Source organism: Peromyscus californicus, unplaced genomic scaffold (assembly GCF_007827085.1).
Source record: "Peromyscus californicus insignis strain IS unplaced genomic scaffold, ASM782708v3 Scaffold_13__1_contigs__length_99412109, whole genome shotgun sequence".
NCBI lineage: Eukaryota > Metazoa > Chordata > Mammalia > Rodentia > Cricetidae > Peromyscus > Peromyscus californicus.
The window spans coordinates 64639404-64662999 of NW_026294424.1; the positions used below are offsets into that span (position 1 = coordinate 64639404).

General features: G+C 35.8%; 1 protein-coding gene across 4 annotated transcripts in view; it reads right to left on the reverse strand.

Moving 5' to 3' along the window:
- Positions 1-23596, reverse strand: part of Gabra2 (gamma-aminobutyric acid type A receptor subunit alpha2) — a 140981-nt gene that overhangs the window by 10635 nt on the left and 106750 nt on the right. For all 4 annotated transcript variants that reach the window (XM_052735081.1, XM_052735080.1, XM_052735079.1 and 1 more), the window contains exon 9: positions 5051-5253. In XM_052735081.1, coding sequence (XP_052591041.1) covers positions 5051-5253 — 203 coding nt within the window. The remainder of the gene's footprint in view (positions 1-5050; positions 5254-23596) is intronic.

Below are 23596 nucleotides of genomic sequence, written 5' to 3' on the forward strand. Positions count from 1 at the left end.
CGTAAGCTGGCTATTATATCGTTATAGCTGTATTTTGTGTGATTTATTATCTTGTGTATTCTATGATTTTTTTTTGGCCAGTTTGAGCTTAGTTTATAAGTTTATAAGTGAAAAACAATTCAGGGAATAGATTTAAAGCTAACAATGCTTGAAAAGAGAGCTAAGGTCAATTATGTGCTAGACAGTATGTTAGGTGACAAAAGACACAATAGTTAATAAGACAAACCATAATTCTCCCATTTTCTAATCTAGTGGTAAAAATAATTATTTATAATAAAACCGTAATTTAGGGAAACTGATAGAAATCAAATTACTGCCTAGTGCTCTGGAAAATCAGAGGGGTTAATTTTATTTATGGAAGTCCGCAAGACTTTATTTTCATCAATTTGGAGTCAAGGAAAGAAAGAGGATATTAAACCAAGAAGATGCAGCATGGTAAATACTAGAGACATGAAGACCCATAAGATTTTGAGGGAAATGACTGTGATTTGTAACAGGTTAAAGCTGAATATACGTACCAACCCTGGATAACACGTACTTCAAATTCAACACTTGTAAAATGTGTGTCCATAACTAAGTCATTTTACTAAAATAATTCTCAGCCTTAAACTAAAAACATTTACAGGCTTGTAAGAATAAATGCACAATACTTTTAGAAAATTCTACCTATCATTCATCATGTAAGCAACCCCACAAGGAAACCACACATTTCGACCATATTAGCCTTGAATTACTATCTTAAGTAACTCATCATAGAGCTGAAAAGTTAAATAATTTGCATTGTGTTTTAGGTAACTTTAAGAGGACAATGTGTATTAAAGAAAAACTTGATTAAAGGCAGGAAGAAGTAAATAATCTGTAAAATAATGGTGAGATATATCATGAGGTTTGTAGGAAGGATAATTAGCTTGAGTTAATGTCAGATCCTGAGAAATATCTCCTATTTGTTGGAATGTGACATTATGCCATGTCCCTGACTGAGGTATCAATTTCTGATAAGTACCTAGAAATGAGCATAGAAAAGGTCAAAAAGTAGATTAGGTTTTATTTTCTTTGCTTGGCTGTTCTTTCTTTTTCCTTGTATTTTTTTTTCTTGTGTGTGTGTGTGGGGGGGGGGTGTAAAGAGACTGATAATACCCATGCTTATTAATGATTACATTATTGCCCATTAATAATAATTTTACAGACATCACCGTTGCACACTAACACTAGGTTTTCCAGTGCCTGAGAATACCTAAGTGATTCTGAGCTGAAGTTACTGGTGCCATTTTATTGTTAAGAACATTGAGTCAAAAGACTTTCCCACAGGGTACAAACAGTTCACCAGACACATACCAGAAGCAGCTACTCTGTCCCAACTTTCTAAGTTATTTACTTTTTAATTAAAGCATTTTAGTTCATTCATTCATTAATTTTATGTGTGTGAGTGTTTGCCCTGCTTGTATGCAGGTATACTGACTATGTTTTCAGTGCCTGAGGAGAGCACAAGAGGGTGTCAAAAAACCCTCTGCCATTACAGGTACAGACAGTGGAAACACGTGGGTTCTGGGAATCCAATCCTCCTCTGGAAGAGCAGCCAGTGTTTTTAACTGCTGAGCCAACTCTCCAGCCCCAGTCCTTGACATTTTATCACAAAATTTGTAAATGACTAGAAACATTTCAGCATAGGCAGTTCTCAAAGGTTGCAATGTTAAAGTCAGGTGGGAACAACTAGGAAATAAGATGGCTATGTGTGTGTATGATAGTCATATACACATGATGGGTATATACATATGATGAACACATATATGTGAGATATATATATATATATATATATATATATATATATATATATATGCTGGGAGATAAAAGAAAGATGTAGTTTATAATACAGATATGATGTTGAACTGTTAGACAAGAATATTGGTTATAGATCTTTGAATTGGTAATACTTCAATAATTCATGCCATATTTACTGAATATGTATAATATGTAAGATACTGTGCAACTAACCAAAAGTAAATGATTTATTAAAATAACTAAGCTGTCGTTATAATGATTGGCAGACTTAAATTACAAATATTCTTTCACAAAAATGATAAAGTATTTCCAAAACTCAAGAAAGCATACATACTTATACTTTTAATGGGACTCAATAATATTGGAAAGAAGTACTCAGAAATGACATCAAAAACTGAAATTTGTGTCAACAACAAGCAAGAATTATGTGATTTGTGATAGCAAATGAATCTTGCAAATATTGTCAGTATAACCTGGAATTTGAGAACCACATTGTAAACAATAAGACACAAACAAAAGCATCTAAGAAGGCTGACTTGGCTTTGTCTGGGGAACATGAGCATGCCAGAGAAGCTCGATGCATCTGACTCTGGCACAGGACTTCACAGTATGGAATGAATTGTGCAGCTGCCAGAGTGTGAGCAAAGGATGCTGACATTACTGAAGCATTTCTTAATGAAAAGAGAAAATGTTGCCGAGTTGGACCCAAGACAGTGTCTTCAACAAAGCAGCAGAAGGCTCAGTGAGGATCCCAAGGGGAAGTGGAAACTCACATCCTATTAAGTTAGGGAATGCAAGTTATGGGGCAGTGAAGGGAAGAATCTCAGGGTACAGAGGACTAAGAACTGAAGGAAAAGAAAATGACAGGGGAGAACTCATTTCACAGAGCTTGGGTGGTAAAAGGACAGTGGAATCAGGGGATCGGTGTGGAGAGAAACAATGATGTAAGATCTAGATGGTCCTCCTTTGCTTTTATGGCAAGTTAACTAAGCCTCTTTGTAGGAAAATATGAAAGAGGTAGTAAAACAGCAAAAGGTCGTTTTCAAGAAATAAAGCAAGAAAGTAACAATGGGTGGAATAAGTCTGAGAAAGCAGCACTAGAGGCTTAAGTAACAGAAGTGGAAGCCTAGTTAGGGCCTAGAGAAGGGCCACAGGACATAGGGTCTTTTAGAAGTACTTGGGGGCTCTATCAACAGACACTGTGTCTTTTTAGAATTTGACTCTTTGATACACTTTTAAGAATGAAATTTTCTTCGCTCATGTCACAACTGAGGCTAACATAGTAAGTATAAAGATTCTTCAAGACCCTAGGGTTCAAAGGTAGCTGAAGCATAAAAGCATGGCTTTGTTAATTATTTTTTAAATAAAAATCTTAAATATCATTTGTTCACAATCTTGTATGTAAAGTCTAGAGTCTAGACAGATTAAATTTAAGTACACGTTTCTTGTTTTTCAACACAGTGTTGGACATATATCTCTTAAGTACTTTTTTGTGTGTCAAGTTAATACTCTGTATTTTAATAAAACATTTAAGGGCTCTCGATGTTCTTTGTGCTGACTGAGAATAGGACTTTATTCACTTATGTTTATAAATACCCAAAGCAAAAGGACTACCTATGGACAACTGATTGTGAAAGGACAAAAAATTCTGTATGTCAAGAAAACCCTTATCAGCCTAAAAATTAAATCTGATTAAACTGAAGCAGAAGGCAGGATTCAGTGAAACGTCTCTGGGCAGCTAGTCACCTGTTGGCACTCGACTTGATTTTCTTTCATCTCTAAATACCTCCTTATTTTCAAAGTAAGTTAAGGGAATATAGCTCCAATTTCATTTTAATAAAGAAATTGGATAAAGTACACATGTAAACACAGCATTATAAAGTTGTTTAACACCTTTCAGTTAAGATGAATAGGCTCCCTCATTAGTGTGTTACCATATTTATAATAAAAATAATTTACCCAACAACAACTTTGAAAGAGCCTAAGGTGCACCATCCTAGTCACACCCCGTCTATGGAGAAAGTATATGTATAACCAATATAGTTAAAGAGAAGTAATCACCTAAATAAAATGAATAGTAATTCACTATGTGGGGAATGAAAACAACACAAATCAACAATAAAATGTAATGGAAATGCTGGAATCAACCAGAAGTTAAGCATAGAAAATTTATTAAGTCCCTTTCAATATCTCATCACTACTTCTGTTAGTAGGTAAAGGCCACTTACAAATAAACTAACAACTACAATTAGAATTTCTGTAGCTTATAAATGAGAAAAAACAATAAGTGTTTAAACCGTAACATTCAAGCTTTGTGTCATTAAACTGTAACATGGTATAGAAATGAAATATGTAAATATATACATACTTTCAAATAACTAAAACAAAAATCAAATCACAATGAAGGTGTCCCAAATTTTATGGGAAAAATCATATAATAAAATGTTCAAAGCTGTCAGAATATTCTACCACTACTAAAATTATTTATAGCGTGTTAAAATATATAGTCTTTTCCTAAAGCAAATAGCAATTTATACAATTAGAAATAAAATGACTGATGTATCTATACACAAATATCTCATTAGCCTCAATACTTGAGACATAAAAATGTATGTGTCAATAATCTTAAAAAATAACATTAAAAGTTAGTTTTCCCCAATTAGACCCCATGAGCAATTTAAAAATCCTTGGATATTTCTTTATCCACATATTTGCTTCATATGGTATCATAAAGATAAAGTGCTACCTTCAGTCTTACAAAGTAGTAATAGAAATACGGATGGGTGAAGAGTCATTGACCCACTGTCAGAGCCACAAATTCTTCAATAGGTGAAATTAACGCTCACTTTCTTTTAAAAGCTCTATCCTAATGTTTCATGATAGATTAAAGGCATGAACTTTATGGGTAGACAGACCTGGGTTCCAGTGCACTTACTGGTCAATTGTATGAGCTGGAGCCAATAAAGAGCTATAATGAGCTTGACATTCTTCACTATGGAAGACTAGAATTAAGAAGATACCCTTCTTACTGTAAACTTGAGAGAGAGCGTGTGTGAACACGCAACATGGCTGGACACAGAACTCCACAGATGCTGAGGAGTGGTTTTAAGAAGTGTCACGATTACAAGCATTCTAAAAGGATTTCAAGCAAGAACAAACTTTTTAAAATTGATACCGAATTTCTCAGTATCAAATTATAGGAAGAACTCTGCCACAAGCTTGAATGTATGCAAAATTCTCTTCAGTAGATGAGCAGCGAGCTCACACTTACCTTGTCATTTACTACACTCTTCCCATCCCAAGCCCATCCTCTTTTGGTGAAGTAATTCACGGTCGCAAATTCAATTAGGGCCGAGAACACAAATGCATAACAAACAGCAATGAACCAGTCCATGGCGGTGGCGTAAGCCACTTTGGGGAGAGAATTTCGAGCACTGATGCTGAGTGTCGTCATTGTGAGAACAGTTGTCACTCCTGTAAAAGACAAGAAACAGAAGCACAGTGAGTGGCGGGAAGAGAGAGAATCCCAGAGTTGGTCTTTTCCTTCTCTGGAAGCTATGTTTTGTTATTTCTACCCACGAGAAAGTATTAGCAAAGAGTTCAAGTTGGTTATACTTAGTATGACAGTATGATAATACTTCTGGAAATAGAGACACCAAACAGAGCCTGAAAGTGTCTTCCTTTTTTCACTTTCTTCTACATTGGCTCCATTTTCTCTTAGTACGGTTGATATTTAAAAAGACTGGTGGTAGTGTGGCACTGTTAGGTGTGACAAAACATAGGCACTTTAGAGTGACCTGTTACTCTTCAGCATTGACATAAGAACTCATCGACAATACCTCATAATAACATTGATTGTTTTATTTAGATGAATCATGCGAAAACACCTGAGCAAACCCTCACACTAGTTACAGTGGAATTATGATTGAGGAGTGATTAACATGTTTTCTTTTATTTAAGCAATGCTGTGCTGTGTATGTAAGGAATTAACTCTGGTTTTGAAGAGGTCTGATCTCTTTTGTAACATCATATAAATTTGGTTAGAAATGAAACAAACTGCTAGGAACAAAACTTGTAAAATAGAAATATTCATTTGAAAAGAATTATAAAGTCCCATTTGAAGAATGAAAAAAAATACATGAAGTTATCTGCTGTAGAAAGAGAGAGAATGTCTTCTCCAGGGAAAAGCTCCTGATAGCCAATCTAATCTTAAGTGGTCAGTTCTAATCACATACACATGTAAACAACACTAAATGGAGGCAATAGGCTCTCTCTCTTTCAGTCTGTCTGTCTGTCTGTCTTTATGTATATGTAGCAATGATTAAAGAGGAATTCCATGAATTTGAGAGCAAATGGAGGACCCAGGAGGATTTTAAAAGATAAAAGGGAGAGGTAAATGATGTCATTATAGTATCCATATGTGAGGAGACGTTTTAAATTTTCAAATTAAAGGATATTTCATACATTTTGCGTGCCCCCCCCCGCAAAAAAAAACTATATAATTCCTTTCTCCTATAGCTTTCTTTGCTAGTGGCAAACAACTCACATTTATAAGAAAAAAGAAGGTGTTAAGTGAGGCAGGAAGCTGCAGCACCAGCAATTAAAGGCTACCATCAACTGAAGGTCCCACAGAAGCTTAACTGCATGCATGGGGGATATACAAAAGAAAAAGAAAGTAAATGGCTTAAGGATATTGCTCAGGAATAGTCTAGTCACTCAGCTTGGATGAGACCATAGTTCTAATCAACAACATCAAAAAAGGAAGTAAGAAAATGTGTTAGATGGTTTTATGTCAATTTGATGCAAGCTAAAGTCATTTGACTGAAGGGAACCTCAATTAAGAAAATGTCTCCAAAAGATTTGGCTGTTCGCAAACCTTTAATGTATTTTCTTGATTAGTGATTGATGGGTGAGTACCCTGCCCATTGAGGGTGGTGCTACACCTAGGTTGGTTGTCCAGGGTTTTATAAGAAAACAGGCTGAGCAAGCTATGAATAGCAAGTCAGTAAGCTTCAACCCTCCATGGCCTCTGCATCAGCTCCTGCCTCCAGATTCCTGCCCTGTTTGAGTTCCTGTCCTGACTTCCTTCAGTGATGAACAGTGATGGAAGTGCAAGTCAAATAAACCTTTTCCTCCCAAAGTAGCTTTGATCACAGTGTTTCCTCACAGCAATAGTAATCCTAACCAAGACGAAAGAAATATACTCCACTTTAGATAATTTGAAGATTTGAGGGCTATTTTATGTTTCACTTTCCCTTGGGATAAGGCAGCATTGGCCTCTCATGTAAAATAAAATCACTAGCAAAAAGTAACAATTATTCCATTCAGTTATGGGTGAATTCACAGAATATGGTGGTGACTGTGGAAATAAAAGGTTGGAAAATAAACTGATCTCACCTGCTGCTGAGTCATATTAAAAACACTCATAACTCCAGCAAGATGGCTCAGCTCATAAAGGCACTTGTCATCAAGCCTGATGATTACCTGTGTTCAATCTCTGTGATTCATGGTTGAAGAAGAGAATAAACTCTCAGAAATTGTCTTCAACTTCCACATGCACACACACACACACACACACACACACACACACACACACACACATGCACACTAAGTAAAAGTAATTAAATGGCTTTTAAAAAGAGTTAAAAACATTAAAAAATACTTTTTCAACAGAAATAAATGATGTTTAATGCATCATATTGAAAGGTTTTATACTGATGGATATTTTCTTTCCATATTTTTGTTCAAATGGACAAATGGATACATCCAAATGTACAACTGTGTGTATTCATATGTCTGTAATATAATAAGCAAGAATGAAAAGACATCCTGCCTACAAGAAATCCTTTTGTTTTGTTTTGTGACTCACTGAATTTAACCAAGGCTATCTGTGTGACCACAGACATGAAACTATTCCTTAGAACATGGTGGTTTCCTCAGTAGCTATATAACTGAAAAGAATGTTGCTCCACCCACAGAATCTACTAGCAGCTACTAGGTTACAGTGCACACATCATTCAAACCTTTAATTTATTTACTGGTTTTTCATTTACTTCTTTGCTAATACAAATGTAATGATTTTAACATTATTTAAATAATTCACTGGTGACATAGCAGAAACAAAACTGCATTTTCATTTTGTACTCTACAAATTTGATGAATATAATAATAGTTCCAGTATTTCGTGTTGTTCATTACAGATGTCATTTATATAAAAAATTACGTTATAAGCAAATACAGTTTTACTTTTTTTCTTCCATTTTTCATGCCTTTTGCTTTTAATCTATAATTTTTCTGTTAAGAAACAGTATAATATTTAAGGAATTAATAAAAATAGAAATGTCTTGTTTATAATATTAAAAAGGAAAGATTTGTCCTTTTCCTATAAATATATGTTACCTGTAGTTTTTGTTAGATGCTTTATAAAAGGCTGAAGAAATTCTCTGCTATTGCAGGTTTTTTGGTGTCATTTTTATAACAAAAACATTTTTATTTTGTTAAAAGTTACTTATCTATTGAGATAATAGGAGTTTGTAGGCGGGACAAGGAGGAGAATAAAGCTGGGAAGTGGAAGGCTGAGTCAGAGAGACACTGCCAGCCACCACGAGGACAAACAGCATGTGAAGATGCCGGTAAGCCATGAGCCATGTGGCAAGGTATAGATTAATGGAAATGGATTAATTTAAGCTGTAAGAACAGTTAGCAAGAAGCCTGCCACGGCCATACAGTTTGTAACCAATATAAGTCTCTGTGTTTACTTGGTCGGGTTTGAGCAGTTGTGGGACTGGCAGGTGAGAGAGATTTGTCCTGACTGTGGGCCAGGCAGGAATACTCTAGCTACAAGAGTTTTTTTTTTTTTTTTTTTGCAATTGCAATTGCCAGTAATAATCTTCATTGTAATGGCTGAGTTTTATGTCAAGCCAACCTTGCATTCCTATGATAAATTGTAGCCAGGATGCTGAATTATTTTAAAACATGCCTGGTTCAATTTTCTTTTATTCTGCTATGAGAATTATATCTAAATTCTCAAAGATTCTGTGCGTTGCTTAGTTTTTGCTTGTTTTATTTTGTTCTGTTGATAATATACCTATATACCTGTATATAGAATGAAACAGGGAGTGTCTGAATGATTAATGACAATCCTTCACTATTTGGTAGAACCCACTAGAGATGCCATTTGACACTGAACTTTGCTTGATTGGAAGTTTTTCATTCCAAAGTTGATAGCCTTATTTGCTATAAGTTTGTTTATGGTACTACATCAATTTGAGCAACTTTTTTTTTTTTTTGTAGAAACTAGCCCATTTAAAGTTTCCAAACTGTCAGCATACAACAGCTAGCAAAATAATCATGTGACTTGCATTTTTTCCTATGGTCACTAGTAATATCCCCCTTACACAAAGAGGCACACACACACACACACACACACACACACACACACACACACACACACACACACACGAGGTATGCCAGTTGGGCTGAAGACACATTGCTTAAGACATAGGACTTGGATGATTTGAACTGGATCTGACCTGAAGAGCCTCTTTCCTGAAGCCTAGCTTCCGTGGCTCCAGCAAATACTATGAAAGGTGCCAGAGGAGGGAAGAAACTCACAGTCTGATCCAGCTCCAATACCTGTGAAGCACAGCAGTGACTAGCATGGCAAGATGGGGGTCGAGGAGCAATAGTGGGGTTCAGAAATTGGTGATAGCAAATTGTTGTCTAATTGAACTTAACTGGAGGGAAATCGTGCCTGGTACTGAAAACCTAGTTATCTTCCCAGGACTAGTTAAGTCATGAACATTAGAAAAGACTCTACTACTACCATTTTGCTAGTCCAGAATAATTCCATACTACATTTGAAATCTTATCCTTTTATCCACAGATAAGTGTAGCTACCACCCCTCATCAAAGAAATCACTCTTCACAATAAATGGAGATCCTCGCAGATTTGGACAGAATGCATACATCAGCATAGTGAGCCAGCCCCAACCGCTTTTGGATATCTGAGACCTTTCTCTTTTATTCTTGACCAAGCTACCTAAAACTTAATGGATTTTTAAAATCTTTTTGAATGCTGATTTTTTTCTACTACTCTATTTTTTTGTTTCACCTTTATACCATCACGAGTATTTCATTCACAAAATATATTAAGGTAATGCACATTAAGGTCATGTGAGATTCTAACTGGGGGCAAGCCAGCAAGGAAAGAGAGTGAGAGAGAAAAGGTACAGAAAGTAAGAGAAGGGAGGATAGAAGAAAGGAAGTACAAGACGCAGGTAGAGAGAGTGAGAGAGAGGGAAAGATAGAGGGAGAGAGGGGGGGGGAGAGTTTAAGGCTTGTCCTTGAATAGCCCTGGCTTTGTGTTTCACTATCAATTTTTTTTTTCAGGAAGCATTCCTAACCATTCTGACGTCATCCACTATTAGGCTCTCACTAGCAGCTAAGCAAATGGATCCACCTCATCTTAGAAATTCAGCCTGAAAAAAAATGAATGCTCTTCGTCTATAAAGTATGAACACCTGTTTTGTTAAAAAGAAACAGCGAACAACCTGATACTTTCAAATATTGTATCTTGAACTATTTTCTTAGTGGTTTTCTTGAGCATTAAACTTTATAATAACATAATTTAGATTAATGCTAACTAAATATCAACAGCATACACATTTTAGCTTACTACAGCTCCATCACAAATTTTACCTTTATACCTTCACACTTATTTCACATGTATATATAGCTCTCACATTGTGTATTTAACTTCAGAAACTGAGTAAAACAAGATGCTAAAGAAAAAAATATATTTAAACGATCTTTTACATTTTGTCATAGAGTAATCTTCACAGTTGCTCCTTTCTTCTGTGGATTTGTGTTATTATCCAGCATCTTTTCATTCAGGTTAATGACACTCTTCTCAAATTCTGCTAATGACAATATTTACTCTGCTTTTGTATATCTGAAGTTAAGTAGATGCTGAGAACAAAATCTGGCATACCATACATATATTTATTTCCATGTTTTCACCCTTTTTGTTATTTTGTAATTACTCAGATAAGAATACTTGATCTTTACATGGTTTTCCAAATTTAGTTTTGATTGGTGGAATTATGGGGTGACAGTGTGATTGTATTGTGTTCCCCAAAATATTGTGTGACCCTAATAAATTTATCTGGGGTCTGATAACAGAACAGTCACTAGATATAGAGGCCAGAAAATGGTGGCACACATGCCTTTAATGTTATCACTTGGGAGGCAGAGATCCTTCCAGATCTCTGTGAGTTTAAAGCCACACTGGAAACAGTCAGGCATGGTGACTCATGCCTTTAATCACAGGAAGTGATGGCAGAAAGCAGAAAGGTATATAAGGCGTGAGGACCAGGAACTAGAGCTGTTTACGCTTTTAGACTTTTAGCATCAGTTCAGCTGAGATTCATTCTGGATGAGGACTCAGAAGCTTCCAGTCTGAGGAAACAGGATCAGCTGAGGAACTGGCAAGGTGAGGTGGCTGTGGCTTGTTCTCCTTCTCTGATCTTCCAGCATTCACCCCAAAACCTGGCTCCGGGATTGATTTCTATTAATAAGACCTTTTAAGACTCCTGCTACAGTGACAGTTTTTCAACACACTGAATATGAGATCCCAGTGTCTTCTGACCTCCATGGTTGTTCACAATTGTGAAATGTTAATAATGTTGAGTGCCTCTTTCATATGAAACACCAGTTGTGGTTCTTTTTGTTTTTAATGTGTTGTCTTAATACCATGCATGCATTTGTATTTACATCTTAGTTTGGGACTACAGAAATCTGTTTGTTAGCTTGGTAGACATCTATATTATGAAGGCACAGAGTCTTCCTTAAATGCCTAAAAGCAGAAATAATCTAATCTTTCCCAAGCAGTTCTGTGTATAGTTTATTACAAATAAACAATGTTTTGTCAACATTCAAAGAGGAAATCTATGATTCTACTCTGGCATACATTGTTTGGCTTGTGTGAACTCTTAAGGTCAAGCAGAAGTGAGAACATAAGAGTTTCGGTCAGGTCTCTCCTAAGCACATATTTTAACCTTGGCCTCATTGTAGCCTTAATAGACTCGAAGAAATATGTCAGTGTTTTTCACAATTATTATGTACAGCTCATTCTGTTTGCTCCATATATTTCTTGTTGCCTTAAGGAAGTCTAAACACTAAAGCCTCTGCCTGTAAATAACTTCAATGGACATCCCCAGTCATCAGATTCCAGCTTTGACATCAGGGAAGTTTGGAGTTGGAAAAACCAATACACACCTTTAGAGGAGTCTTACAGGGACTCACCATAAAGTGTATACAATGCTTACTCTTTTTTGTATGTAAATAGGTGTGTGTGTGTGTGTGTGTGTGTGTGTGTGTGTGTGTGTGTGTTGTATGCATGTGTTCACTGCATGTGCAAATACCTTTGTCTGCACTGTGGAAGACACATTGGGTGACAAGGAAGCTATACCTACAAGACCTCGACCATACAGCCACCTAAACACGACCTAGGCAATGACAATATCCTTGTTTTGACATTATAAGGTGAAATAACTATAGGAAACTAAGGACCACCGAGAGAGGGAAAATTAGATTTCCCTAGGGATGAGCCCTAGTTGGTTATCTAATGCAGAATGGTCAACCCTGAAATCCTATACACATAAGTCACACTGTTTAATTGAATAATTGAGGAGCTTGCAGTATTTATATGCATGTACATACATACGTACACACATACACACACACACACACACACACACACACACACACACACACATGTACCCTCAGGCACACACATATATGTGTATGTAATCACATAATTAAAGGATAAGAGACCATCAAATTATGAGGGAGTTAGAGGTACGCATGAGAATGCATGAAGGGAGCGGAATTTGAGAGGTTGGAGGGATGGAAGGGAAGGGAAAAGTGATATAATTTTATTTTCACTAATTTTTATAAAGTAAGTATCATTCAAATTCAAATGATCGAGGATCATAAGCTCAGTTTTCTTTCAAAGCTTGTACTCAGAGCTTAAAACTAGTGTCAGGTCCCTTCATGGTACTGAATACACTGTGACAGCGGATTCAATAGGAATCTTCTGTGCAGCCATTAGCTTTATACCGTATTCAAATCTTCCCCACACCCCACGTACCTATTTGCTTTCAAAAGGTTTTTGAATCTGACAAAGATGGTGCTAACTTCATCTGTAAAGTGCCTTCCTCCTGCCCTCCCTCCATCTCCCCCTTTTCCCCTTTCACTAGGAGGATACGATTTTTCATATGCCAGCTTCTGTGTCTAATGCTTCAGCCCAGATGGTTCTCATTACAACATAAACAGAAAGAGCTGAACATTAGGAAGGGATGCACTTATCTGGGAAGCTCAAAAACTTTGCCGTGTCTTCCAACAATGGCATCTTGCTGGCTCATCATGCACTTTGTAAACAAGTGTTCCCGAACATTGCTTCAGCATTCCTCCCTCTCACCTTGGTGTGACCTCTGCAGTACACATCTTCCCTGGGAGAACTATATCTTTCTCAGCAAACCATAAAGACAAGCACCCTCAAGTGCTTCATCACTTAAAATACCTGCATATATGTGAAATATGTGAGTAATGCTGATGACAAAGGACACATCTAACCCCGACTTCTTGGATAAGGTGGTTTCCATTTATGGAACAATTTGAATAGTAACAAACCTTGCTATGCTTATTTGGTATTTTACTCCCGGCGTCTGTGTCAATGGCCTCTAAGCAAGGCAGCCATAAGTGCTGGGATGAAATATGTGTTGAATGAAGAACGTCAAATCAGAGAGAGTGCTTTCAACACCACACAAGGACAAGTTGCCACTGCCAGGTCTGAGCTGCAACCTGTGACCTTGGAGAATTTTCTTCACTGCTCCTTTTGTTTTCATCAGGTTTTTTTTTTTTTTTAAGTAAGATTTTGAAATTGTGCTTTCCAAAGTGTTGCTATTGAAACTCAATGAGCAGAATGTGAAGCTGGCCCTCCTATTTTCAAAATATACACTGTACTTGTGAAGAAAGACTAACAGCTTGTAAGTGAATTCAATAAATTAAATAATGAAGATAATGTAAAATGACCTGTGTGGCGAGTGTGTTTGTGTGTGTGTGTTTGTGTGTGTGTATGTGTGTGTGTGTGTATGTGTGTGTGTGGCTGTGAAAGAGAGAGAGAGAAGGGAGAAACATAGACAGAAAGAGACAGTAAGCAGGACAGAGAGGGAGTAGAAAGTGAGAGGGAGAGGGAGGAGGGTTAGTGTGTGTAGTAGAAGCTAAGAAAGAGACGTGTCAATAATCAGAAGCAAAAAGTGCAATAGGAGAAATGTAACATTGTTTGATACCACCTGCTGGTTACTGCTAGAAATGGCAGAAACAAGAGTCTGATAAAAAAAAAAAATGTTTCTTTCTGTCTTTTTTATCACCGTGGACAAAACAATACTCAACTCTTTCTCAAATATAATAATATTTAGAATACATTTCTACCACACTGAGAAAGGTTAGAATTGTAACTTAAAACTCCTCTGCACCTATCCAATAAAACATTGAGGCTGCTATATGTTAGGTATAATTTAGACATTCAGCTTTGTTATAAAACCTAGTTATTTCATACTCTCCTAATTCAAACTTTGTGAGAACACAGAAGCAATTATGATCTAGAAAGTGCTGTTTACAGCTTGTGCAGCCACAATGTGATTGCAGGGAGGACAAGTTATTCTTCTAGTTTATATGAGTATGTCGCACATTTACTACATCCAAAGCTCATTTCCAGACCCAAGCACTTTGCTTCTAAAAGTTCACTTTTCATGAAAAGCATCCACAATCTAAATGACACCAATTTCAGATTTTAAATTCAAGTGCAGAGGCATAAATATTTTGTCAGTTTGGGTAAATGTACATGGCTTAAACTGTGTTCTTTCCTCTAGTACACATTCCCTTCTTTTGTATTTTGAAAACTCATGTAATTAAAAATAACTGAAGTCTACTACTGTAGACCCATGTGAGCACACATGTTAACCAAGAGCAAAAACTCTTGCTCTCTACAGTAGCCATACTATGAACACTTCAGTATGCTTAGGTCATGGTGTACAGTCCTTGCACTCTTTTCCTTGAGGTCATCTTTGACCTGTCCTTACATCTGTCAGTTATCTCCTGTCCTGCCCAGTTTGCCTATTCATTTGCACAAGCCTATGTATAAATTTACCTGTACAAATTACAGCCTATCTGTCTTCTCTCCAAAATGCAAAAAAAGGTGCCTAGTGGAGTGTAGTAAACTATTACACAGTTATTGAGCAAATAATTATTTATTTAAACTGCTCCCCTAGTGATTGAGAATGGAAAATCATGTATTTATTAGTACAATATCAAAAGTCTACCTCTTCTTTTGTGAGGGAATCCCCACTTTCTGGACATTGTGGAGAAAAGTCAGATGAATTCTCCTAGAGACATTAAATATTAAGAACACAAATATTTCCTACAATTAGGCAAGTTGCTTGATAACTTGATAACCAATAATAGGGCAGTCTGTCTAGACCAACAGGATTGGCAAGACTACTGGAGAGAAATAGGTGGTAGGGAGTAAAATGATATTTTTTAAAAAAGTCAACTAGATGAGTAAATAACATGTGCAAGACTCAAGAACACAGAAACCAGGTATTCAGGAGGAATGGGAAGAAGGATGCAGGAAGAAAAGATCAAGTGGCGATTTCAAGCAAGGCCATGGCATCAGAGCTCAATTTCAAGATTATTTCAGAAACTTTCCTATAATCGTGTTGATGATTTGTGGTTTTGTTTTCATTTTCCTTCTTCAATACACCACACCAAGATTTTATGAATGCCTTTTGCTTTGTGTAGTTTTCAATACATAGGTAGATTTTCTTTTTAGCTAAATGTCTTACAATGTAGTCTTTCACGGTCCAGAACTTATTTAGAGACCAAGCTGGTTCAAATTTGAGACCTTCTGGAAGTTATTTATAAATTTGTACTTATTGATGCTCTCTGACCTTCCTGAGTCGGTTTCTGTGATTTGGTCTGTAATTAATATTTTCAATCTCTTGGGCATTATTATTTCAAATACTTATTTTATATCATTCTTACTTTCCTCTTTTTCTTATGTTCCAACTATGAATATTTAATATATGTTGAAGTTGTAATTCTAGGATTCTCCAACTAGTGTTTAGCTTTATATTTCTGTTTGAATAACACTTTGGTAACTTTACAATGACCTATACATGGAAACTCACCAGTCTTTTCTTTAGACAGCTTCCTGCTGAAACCATTCCTTGAATTCTGTTTCCATACTGTGTTTTAATTCCAATGCTTCCCATTGTTACATTTAATTTTCTCTTTGCCCTTGGGAATTCATGCATGCATGCACACAATGAAATCTATGTTTCCTTTTGATTATTACTTAGTTACATCCCTCTGTGTGCATTACCCAGCTCTTCCTTGTCTATTATGTTTACCAGCAAATCCATTAAATATTAATGGCTGTATCAAATATAGTTTGCACTTCTCATTCAGAAATTTTAACTATATCATGATTTTAGTGTTGGCTTTGTCATTTTTGTATCTGTTTTTATTTTACCTTCTGTCGTACCATGAAATCTTGTTGTTATGGAAAACTGTAATGCATTGGGGAATGGGAATGGAGGTAGACTTGTAGTATAAGATTTATGTTAATTTCTATAGTTTAATGTTTGCTATGTTGTCCTAATAATGCCTGATATATATATATATATACATACTTGATATATATATATACCACTTGAGATGATTTCCTAAGTGTTCCATTTATCTATCTTAAAGATTTTCAATTCCTTTAATATTCCTTCTCAGAGAAGGTCTGTCTCTTTCAGTTCTTTCGTGTGTAAGCCACAGATATATTGCTGGAGTCCAGTGATGTGTGATGGGAAGGCAAAGGCAGGGCTCTAGTTTGTGAGCTGCTCACTACATCTCACTTCTAGTGGACCTTTGTCCCAGGTTACAACAGTCACAAATGTTTTTCCATTTTCCTAGCTGCTTACCTTGCCACAGCATTCATAGCACGTTTGCTTCCACGAGGCCCTGATCATCAGAGCTGAGTCGTCCCCCATTTGGGGTTAAGTAAGTAAAGATAGATGGGCTGGATAGAGAAAATTCCATTTCTACCACCAGGAGAATTTCTAGCCAAGAAAGCATGTTCTTCTGAAGTTTTTGCTCTGAATGAGGGTCTGGGAAAGGTTCAAAATGATTTATTTGTTGCACTGACCCTTGACCATATTTCTCAGATCTTTCTTGAGTATCTAGTAAAGGTTCTTAGTTACAGTCAATAAACTTGTGATGTGCAGTAAGACTACAGCTTGATAAGTGTCTCATTCTCACACTAACACAGATTCAGTTCCAGTCAATTCATCAAAATTACTATGAAAATGTTCCAACCAGCATATGGCTCCCACAGCTTCTCTTCCAGGTAAGAGTTCTTGGCTGTGTCACTCTGAGCTTGCCTGTCTCTTTACAATTTGGAATGACACTTTCCCTGTCGTCTTGGTTCACTTGTGAATGCAATGAGACACCTTTGTCTTCATTTTGTCCAGTTTCAGTTTGTTGTAAGAATAGGAAAGACAGATTACAAATTCAGCAGATGTCAGAGCTGAAATCTGTAGTTCAACCTCCATAACATTAATACATGACTTTAAAAATGAGACCCCCTATTATTAGTCAGATGCCTGTCATTGTTTTCTGGGAGTTTTTTTTTTTTATTTTATTTTATTCTATGTATTTGTGACTGACTTATAATTCAAAAAGCTGAGTAAAAGCTTGTGAAAGTAATAAGCCAGTATAATACAGGCAACATTTGAGAATGAAAGAGTATGTTAATATATGCTCTAATGGTAAGGGAAATTCACAAATATCTGACTGTGGCCAGAAAATTTAAGTAGGAAACTCAGATATTCTAGTAGGCTACTGTGTACTGATATCTTAATCTTAAGAGGCAGCCTGTGAAAGCATGTAAAACTTAATTTCAGAATTTCAGTGAATCATAATATTGTTAGAGGGTTGCTATGTGATAGCTTTTCCTGTGCTGTTTTCAAATTATAATCGAAAAAAGGAAAACTCAAGAAATCCAAGTGTTATTACCATTATTCTCATTTAATCAATAAACTTGCCTCATCCTCACTGCAAGTCCCAAATGCCTTGATAACACTTTGTGAGAAACCATGGACCATAAATTTACTTTAATACTGTTATCACAACTTTTAACAAAATTATACTAGTACTAATACGCCCCTACAGATATATTACTTAAGTCAATTTAACATCTATGGTGGTAGTAACTTTTAAATTTGTAAGACATTAAAAGACTTTCAAAAACAGAATGAAATTTGTTCACAGTGAATTTGAAACTGGAGGTACAATCATACAGAGTAATTTGGGTACTCAGATACTAGCATAGATAAATACATGATTGTTAATAGGGATGGTACTCCTGTTCTGCTGTGAGGGCTTTTTGTATTACCAGAGAGTATTTTTCATATTATCATGGCATAATTAACCAAATGTGCTGAGTTTCTTTATCTGTCCCTTACCTAAGACTGCTAAGTCTCTGAAAACAGGTATCTCATTTTTGCTTAACATTGCACATGAAAAACCCATCACAGTGCCTGGCAAGCATAACTTCCTTAGATTGAATGAATGAATAAATAAATATAATACATAAAACAGAGGCACCTATTTCTGTGCATGGAAATGTAGAAATCTGTAGACATGGTGTATATATTTGGAATTAAATGAAACCTGAAGACTTGCTTTTCCCAGAATTCACTGTGTAATTAACACACACACACACACACACACACACACACACACACACACACGTAAGCACACACACATAGGGGTGGATGGAGAAAAAGAGAGATGAGAGTTTATAGATATAGTCCAGTAACCACAGACAGATGGAAGGCACATGGGAAAATTCAAAATTCTTAGTCAAATTTTTGTTTGTTTGCTTGCTTGCTTTTATTCCTTAATGAAACACTGATACACCCTCTGAGATTATTTTTAAAGTATTAACTGATGCAGTTAGTATAATGTATAGATGAGAAAACTGAAGCAAATCGAACTTAAGAATCCTACTGAAAATCAAAGTAGCATCAAGCAGCACTGTGTCTTAAGACACAAATTCAGACAGCCTGACTTGAAATGCCACACTCTTTGCAAAGAATTTAAAATGGCATTTTACTTCAAAATAATTTATAGGTTCATAACATATATTAATATCATTTGTCTAACCTTACATTTTACTGGTGAAGCCTCTAAGTTTCTATGTTAAGGACATAGAATTCATAGAATGGTTTTAATTGCTTGGGAAATGCCTATACCTAGAGAAAAAAATGGGTATTGAAGTGAAATAGGGTTTTGCATCTTCTACCGGCTTCTGAGAAGTGACAAAGGTTAATTACATCAAAATATAAACATAATTTTAAGTTACATAAGATAATGGCTTTTGCACAGCACCTGCAGCTAATCCACAGTAAACCTTTCCACATGAGAAACGGAACTGGTGCTTTTGTGGACTGTGGATAGGCAGTGTAAGCACATGCTTCTGGCATTTACACTTACCCAACAACTATAAAGCTCTCCTTCTCTCTTCCCCCTTTCTTACTGTACCTCATTGACTTTACCTCTACAATGAGGATTAGAGTGTATATTTTACAGACTTTCAATGACAAATGCAAATAACTCATGTGGAATTTGTCTAATTCAGATTTTTGTAGCTTCTGTTGTTTATTTATGATGCTCCTTAGCCCCCCAAGACAAGTGGTGGATAAAGATGCTAAGAATGCAAAGTAAGGATGTAAGAGTCCCATCTAGTGGTAGACTGAGAAAAACCCAAGAACATTGAACTATATAAATGGCTGCCAAAAAGAACCAGGCATTATATTTTTTATTTATTCATTTTCCACTTGGAGAAAGAATTTAGCATGGATCATCAGAAAGGGGAATGTAAGCCTTCTCTTACAGGTTTCCTTTCCATTCTTCCATTGTTTCTCCAAACCTGAGAATCTTTTCAAAATAGATCTGTAATTCTGGATTCATTAAACCCTTGATATTCGTGACTAAACTTCTCTGTCCTTAAATGTCTCAAAGAACATGATTCAGCTCTTTAATTAGTTAGGCATAATTTGATAACCAGTTGCTATCAAGTGGATCCTGAATTGTCATTATCATTTAAGACCAAACTTTTGAAAACATAACCTGTCAACTCCTAGTGTACCTCATCGAAAAGGTAACGTCCAAAAATTTAGCATGGCTCATATCTAATCTCAGGATTTCTGATATGAGGCTTGTTCAGGACCACCCACATTAAAGAAAGATTAGATGTAGGGAGAGTCAACTGCAGATGCCTGAGACACCTGTTCTCCTTTATCTACTACAGGCAAACGTGGTGTGACTTGACTGCTGCTAAGTTTCACAGTAATACTGTGATTTCCTGAGTTGAAGATAAAATAATACATTTGGCACTATGACAATAAGACAATAAAAGAAAAGCAGACCAAAAAGAAAGCCCTTTTCTGTACAAACTCCCCACTGTTATCAAATCTATTTTCTATTTCATTCTTGTAAATTGCATTGCCACAAAATGCAGGGTGAATGTGGAAATGTTAATCATTTGGGAGACTTTTTATAACTCCCTAAGGTGATTCGGCTTGAAAATATTATGTTATTTGTGATGAATAATACATTAGAAAATGTTTTATCACAAAGATCATCCAATTAGAAACTATTTCCTTGAAATGATAAAACACTAGAACATCACTAGTAGCTTTTTAATTTTTAAAATTAAAACCTAAAATGCACATTCAAAAGATTGTTGTAATAAAAATAAATATATCCCACTATAATAATGGCATGTACCTATAAAACAGTGGAAGAATCTGAGTAGAGAAGCTGTTGTTCTCTACATTATAACTTCAAAGTGTAATGAAAATGAAAGCTACATTTCAAAACTGAAGTCAAATTAAAGCCAAAGGGGAAATCAGAATGATAGTAACATACGGGAAGCTGAAGCAAGAGAAGGTATCCTTCATGGCTTACCTGCTCTTCATAACAACTCCTGAATCAACAGAACAAACAAAATTACCGACAGAAAAAAACTTCAATAACTACAGTCTTCCTCATGCACTCTATAACATTATAAATAGTTCATAGAGGATTTCCAAGGCAAAATATTGGTTGAATGTTTTTAGAACGTGGTTAAAACAATTGTCAAATTTTGTTCAGAATATACTGACTTTCTAGGGACTATAATGATGCAACTATGTGTAGTCTACATGCTTCAAGATGGCTTAACTGAAGTAATTTTGCTTTAAGATGCAAACTATAAGATTTGGACAGGAGAGATGAGAATGTTAAAAACTTATTATATCATTCTTGGTCCAATAATAGATAGTAAAACTTCATCTAAAGTGTAAGGCACAGAAAATTCCTCAAAATTCATCTGCTGACAGCAGACAGTGATGATGAGAATTTAGATTTTAGTGTTGGCCTCATGTTCTGACATGATTAGAATAAACACAGTTCTTAAAAAAAGAAGAATATATAAATTGCCGCTTTGGTGTGGACCTGATGTTTGATCATGGAAAAGGGGTTATAGAGAGATTACACAAGTTATAGACCCTCTGAATAGCTTGCTTGGTGGATCAGTTTTCTTGTCTGAAAATAGGAAGGCAATGTTACTTACTGTCCTAACTAGGAAATTGTTTTCAGAATTAAACAACAAATAAATTTGACACACCTAGCTCAACATCAATAGGGTGTTCATACACTGTTGTTTTTAATATTGTTTTTGAGCTACAAATGAGAGTGGCTTAACTGTCTTAAATGATTATGACTATATTAAGTTAATATTTACAAGCCCTTTTCAAGATCTCAAAATAAGTACAAAGTTGACCAACTAAACAATAGCATATACTTTTAACTACCTTCTTATGCCTTATGGAAAAATGATAATATTTCATTCATATTAATAAAGCTTAGGTGTGTTTCCTATTATTACTGACAAATCATCTCAGCCTGAACTAGACCTCAAAAGGCTCTCTAATTTTCCTTGCCATAGCTTACTTATTACTGTATTTTGCTTCAGTCGCTTTCCTAATTGGCAGTGGGATGGCTGGGATGAGACTGTGACAGCAGCAGGGAGGAAGGCGGCTGGTGGGCTGGCAGCTTGCATCTGATTAGCATGTGCTGCCTTGTGCCAAAGTCAATTCTGAGATGCCAGGTATGCCTCCTGTTAGCACTGTGCAGCCGGTGGCTCTTGGAAAACGGAGATTGGGAATAAACTCTGCCATGTAGAGTCTTCTTGCTCATTATTTTCATACCCTGCCACCATGCACACATTATACTCCCTCTAACACCTACCTTCTTGTGGGTTGCAGTGAAAATAATCATTTTTCCTTCTAAGACTTCCCCATCTCTTTAGCATAGACCGAAGTCGTTACTCACCTAACATTTGCATACCAGCTTCTCTTTTTGGCATTGTTTGTTTTGCCTTAGGCTACCACAGTGATCTTTCCTATCTTTGCCTGCCCTCATCTACAGTCTTCAAATTAATATTTTCATGGGTACTAGCCAGGAAAATAAGCCGGGTAAGGTGAGCAACTTTGTTGAGACTGTGGTAAATAAACTGTAAGTCTTCAGGGGACTCTTCAACTAGATTTCAGTCAAGGGTTGCTCATGCATGGATATGAGTTCCTCTACATTTTAACAAATCTTATTTTCCCTATAGTAAAAATGTTATCATCCAAACTCATACATATGCACATATATGTAATATATAAATATATATATATATATGTATGTATGTATCAGTTTGTTAGCTATTGCCAATCAGTGCCCTTAATGACCTATATTCCTTTACAGAATTTGTATATATTCAGATACAAAAAATATAAGTAGGTCTTGCATTCATTATTTCATGTTTCCTCTTAGCATTCTGCTAATGGATTTAGCATGTTTTTGTATCTACTTACAGTGTAACAAACCTAGAGTATACAGAAATTAAATGAATTTTTCTAGCTAGCAATAGAGTCAAACTGATACAGGCTCTCTTCATTACTGGTGTATACCCACCTCTTAACTATGCATAGTCATTTACCACTTGCTTATCTATTATCGTATTGGAGTTGGTCACTTTATACTATAAAACTGGTAACATAAAATTCCCTTTCATTTACTTTCTGTTCAATTTATTGCACCACAGTTATTTGTTCTTCTGTAAAAGTCATATTGAATAGAATTATCTTTATATGTTAGAAAAATATCACCTAAGATGCCTCTTTGTTATATGTGTATTCAAGTCTTCATACATTTAAACACGTGCTGCACAGTAGCATTTGTTTGTTTGTTTGTTTGTTTAATACAGGGTTTCTCTGTGTAGTTTTGGTGCCTGTCCTGGATCTTACTCTGTAGACCAGGCTGGCCTCGAACTCACAGATATCCACCTGGCTCTGCCTCTTGAGTGCTGGGATTAACTGCGTGAACCACCACGGCACCACTGCCTGGCCACAGTAGCATTTTAAACACTCATCTTTTCAACTATTCTCTGGTAATTTATGTTCTCTAGTGTTTTGAAATATGGAATATTCTTCCCTGCTCTTTAAACTATCCAGCTCATTGCTGTTAGTACTCAGAAAACCAATAGATCAGGTGTACTAAATGATTCTAGACATTACAATTAAACCACTTACCAATTTTTAAGAATTTATAGTTACATTATTCTACTTCATATTATATTGTCTTCTATCAATGATCATTTTCTTATACTTAG